Genomic DNA, 4,607 nt, shown 5'->3' with positions numbered 1-4,607 from the left:
CAGGAGCAGTGACCTGGAATACAAAAACCATGATTACAGACTGTGTTCTGTTTTGTTGCTGTTGTTTTCATTAAAATATTACTATTTATTCTCTTTGACTGTAGTGTCTACATTACTGACAATAAATTCTCAAGATTTTGATAAAAGTTAAATGAATGAACAAATAATATAAACTAACAGAAAGAAAAGTGAAAAGGGACACAGTGTTTGTCTCAAGATGTACTGTGCAAATGTTTTAGGCATTAAAAGTAAAGTCAGGATGCCATGGATAGCTTTCATTAGTTAACTTCATGATTAGAGCGGTGAAAACAAAAATCCAAAATCACTTCTTTATTTGATGGCATCATTCGTCAGCTTGGTTCAATCAGCTGTGTTCACTGTCATCAAAAAAAGGACTATTGGAACTTACACGACTCTCTTTCTCGCTCCTGTCCCTTATTTTGTAATGATTGGAAGCTCCCTCTGAATAAGCATCAGCACAATTGTTGTATCTTGGGACAGCCTCTTGGTGTTTGATGGTAAAGGAGGAGAGGCTGTTTAAAGCAGTTCCTTCAATAATCAATAGTAAAACAAATAGACCCTGGTTTATTTTAGTTATTCCGCTCACTCCTATATCCTTTGCCACAGTTCTGTGGATTCAGTCTGTCTCAGTGCCTTCTGTCTGTTCATGTATCCCAGACTGACTTCATGATGCTGAGATCAGAGCTCTAAAGAGTCCATACCATCTGTGGCAGGACTTGTTGTTATTCTCAGTCTTTCTGGATGTTTGGGCTCGTTGTCCTGCTGTGGAATGAATTCAGGATGATCAGATGCCAACCTGATAATATTACATGTTGGAGGAGAATCTCAATTTTTGCACTGTGCTATACATATATGTACCACCTTGTCAGCAGCTACAGCTGTGCTATGCATTTTCCGGTTTCATCAATATAATGGTGTTGGTTTTCACAAAAGCGGCCTCCCAAAAGTTGAACTGTTCAGATCCTGGTGTATTTTACTCCGAACAAATGAACTTCCTTGACTACACAAAGGTGGACTTCATTTAGGTGATTACATCACTTGTAAAAGTATGTAGCGTCATCTCCTTTTAAAATGTATACCTGTGCAAATAAAAATCTGGTTTTATATGTGTGATTTGTTTAGATATCGTTGCACACAGAGACCGAATTACATTTTGAAATTAAATTATTTTTTCCCCCTGTTGATCAGCATGAAACAAAAAAAGCCTTGTCGAATCTCTGTAAATTTAACAGAGTACAGCATTGCATTTTCAGAGCCTTTTGGTTAATGCACTCATTGCTAAATGGTACATTTCATTAATGTTAGTCACAGAAATGGAACGTAAATTGTGAGAAAAAACAAAAGCTCTTGTAATGCCGAGGAAGGAGGAAAGAAAAAGATGAAATGTGTATAAAACTCACAGTATGTGTACGACATGACTAATACAAACTTAACTTATACTGTAGACTTCCCTAACTACTATTTAATGTTCCAGTGATGCATACAAGTATTCATCCATGATAGATCATTCAGCAGTGCCTGCTTTTTTGGGGGGCGATAGAGGCATCACCCAGTCAGTGTTGTGGCTCAGACAGATTTTAATATGGGTATGTACAAATCTATGAGTGTATGACCTTTCATTAAATAGTTAATTTAAATGTCAGAATGTTTATTAGTAAACAAAGAAATGTAATAAATAAGACAGAAGCCTGGTGTCTAGCAGGTTTATTCCAACATTTAAGTGGTCTGTGTTGGTTCAAGCTATACCTGCATGATATGTGGTGCTTAAAGGAGTCAAAACAGGCGACACCAGGTTTAATAAATAAAACAAACTTTTTATGGAAAAATGGTATATTTACATTGTTTGAACATAACACAATATTTACAATAAATCCTCCATTCTTTTTTAACCCAGTATGTAGGTGGAGTGGCAGCTCAGATACATCTACCTGACAACAGGTGGTGCTACACAGCAGCTTACTGCAGCCAGACAAACTCAACAGCAGACTCTACATACCACTTCAGGTACTCCATGCAATCCTAACTATGCATTTTTTTCTTTTAGAAACCAAACTTTGTGTTTAAATTTGGTTTGTGTGCTCATTCAAACTTTTCATATCTTGTAACTTTGACTACTAACTTTTACAGGCTGCTGCTTGATACAGGAAGTTTACTCAAGGCATGAATATCCACCTTCTACTACATGCATTTATTCATTTTCCAACAGGAATATTTTTCATGTTCCACAAAACCATTGTCCCACCACTTCACCTATCCCATTTAATATGTGATCAACACGATGTCCATGTTGTCATGATCGACCTTTCAAAATGTCTAAACTCCTCCAAGTCATTGGGTCCTTTCATGTGTGCCCAATACATAAAAGCATACAAAGAAACGCACAGAATGGCAGCTCATGCACTTTTCATTCATTCCTCTATTAAGCTTTAGATCGTGTGCAAGTTGCACACCTCAGTGGTGTGGCAGGAGCAGTCTCCTTATAAATATCTTGAGTCACTTGGGGTTGTTTTAAGAAGCGTGCAGTCGGTTGGTGAGACTTCGCTGGCTGAGTCTGTGAGCTTTGGAGACACTCGTGCTCTGGGCCTTGTCCCCATTTTCATGAGCAAATTCTTCCTCCTCCTCCTCCTCCTCCTCCTTTTCATTGCCCTGGTCTCCCAAGGAGCACTGTGTCTCAAATTCAGCAGTTCTCTGCTCCCTGGCTAACATGAGTTCCATCTCTGCATCCACTGGCTGACTGACGAGGAAGGGGTAACACACCGTCTCAACCAGCCCGATGACTGTCCCCAGCACAGCAAACACCGAGCCCACCAAGTAGACCTTCAGCAGACCTCGGCTGGGTTTCTGACTTAGCATTTCTTTGGCAAACGGGATCAGCTCCTGAATGTTTTCCATTTCCACGATGTCTGCTTCAGCTCAGATACAAGATGCTGTGTGTAGACCTGAAAAAAAAGAGGCATATTGGTAATTTATACAATCTAAGGCATTATTTCTGAATTATTTAATGGTAAAAGTGCTAAACTTGTAAAACTATACCCTTTCTACGGGGAAAATTTCTGTTTAATTTACACTAACTCTTTTCGTTGTGGAGCTTGCAATGAATACATGTTAGAATCTGAGATTACAAATCTTCAGATATTGTCTTTACTTAATTGCTAAATGCACAGCCGTGACTATTTACGAAGGTACTTCACAAAGTTCCCGTCCTCACAAAAATAAAAAAATAAAACCCACAGGAGGAAGGCTGTTTATTTATTTTCCTCCTTTAGCTTCAGTGCACTTGGTCCACTGACTTCCTTATCCCTATCCTTAAACTTCCTTATCCCTTCACAGAGGAAGGTCACATCTTTGCAGAATCTCCTCAACAGCAGTAATGACTTTGTCATCACTCTGGAAACAGGGACCACACAAGTGTGATTTCAGTTTGGAAACAGAAGTCCGGCAGCACCGGGTCGGTGAGTTAGGTTGATGGAGCAACAGTTCTAAGCTACATTTGGCTGCTTCGCCTCCTGTGCTGTGTGACAGGTGCATCGTCCTGGAGCAGCAGCAGCCAGCTCAGAGCTTTTCTCTCCTTTTCTCTCTGATTGCTTTAAACACTTGAATTTTAATGGACACTGATTTAAGGTTTTATAACACACAGTTATGCCCCAAAAGAGGAGTTATGCCCTTTGTATTCAGGTGAAGCTGAGAACTTTTTGAAGTACCCCATAGCTTTAGAAACTGACCACTTTGGTTCATTTGTTTTTCAGACATATTAAAACTGAACCTTCAGTTTTAGAACAAATAGAAAAACAAACTCAATGCAAGCAAAATTGACACAAAAGTGTTTGTGGACCTTGTAGCTTTTAGCTATTTAAAAATCCACTATTGTAAACATATTCTAATGCTCCACTGCACAACATATTTTTGACCAATAATGTCCCATAAAAAGAAAAAGCAACTTACTGTGAAGTAGTTTGTTGTTTGTTCTTGTCACCGCTTCACTCTACTCATGAGCTCCAGTTTGTAGTAAGAAAACACCTTTACAGGATACTGTGGTCATTTATAACCCCACACTCTCCACCCACAGGGTGACAGCAGCTGAATATTCATGAAGTCAAATGAGGCTCTGAGCCAGAACCTTTGACCTAGTTGTGTGTGCTTATCACACAGTCAATGCTGTCACTAATTTTCCCACTGATACTCCATGACAGTGTCTGTAATTAGTATTATTTATGAGAGCAATAGTGTCACAGCAAAAAATGTCAGAGCTTACCGTGCATATACCTGCTGGTCAACTAGGGAATTTATAGTGTTGGTTTTTTGATGTTGCATTGGTGTCAGTGCATCATAGCAAATGTATTGTACCATAGCACACAATCAGACTGTAAACATTGATGAGATAATGCCAGGTTTATATGTCTGATTATATTCATGTTCTGACATCAGGATAAGCTGAAACATATTATTGTGTCTCATTTTCCAACAGCTCTGAAAAGTGGTTGATATAAGCTTCCCCTGCAAACTCTGTAACTGCAGCACATGTGTGTAAGCTCTGTGTTTGTAATTGCTGATGTTTCGTGTGTTGAAGCCGGGTTTCTAAATAGTGC

At 39.0% G+C, this 4,607-nt stretch overlaps 1 protein-coding gene across 1 annotated transcript; it reads right to left on the bottom strand.

Annotated features, from left to right (window-relative positions):
• Positions 1-1,708: 1,708 nt before the first annotated feature.
• On the bottom strand, positions 1,709-4,038 carry LOC103373652 (G0/G1 switch protein 2). The gene is made up of 2 exons (XM_008303590.1): positions 3,964-4,038; positions 1,709-2,960 (listed from the first exon to the last, which is right to left on the bottom strand). The coding sequence occupies exon 2, from the start codon at positions 2,911-2,913 to the stop codon at positions 2,530-2,532; it is 384 nt and encodes a 127-aa protein (XP_008301812.1). The 5' UTR covers positions 2,914-2,960; positions 3,964-4,038; the 3' UTR covers positions 1,709-2,529.
• Between the last annotated feature and the right edge of the window lie 569 nt (positions 4,039-4,607).

The sequence above is a fragment of the Stegastes partitus genome, unplaced genomic scaffold, assembly GCF_000690725.1.
Source record: "Stegastes partitus isolate 25-593 unplaced genomic scaffold, Stegastes_partitus-1.0.2 Scaffold2039, whole genome shotgun sequence".
NCBI classification, from domain to species: domain Eukaryota; kingdom Metazoa; phylum Chordata; class Actinopteri; family Pomacentridae; genus Stegastes; species Stegastes partitus.
Note: the sequence above shows the minus strand (reverse complement) of the source record. Positions and strands in the feature narration are given on the sequence as shown.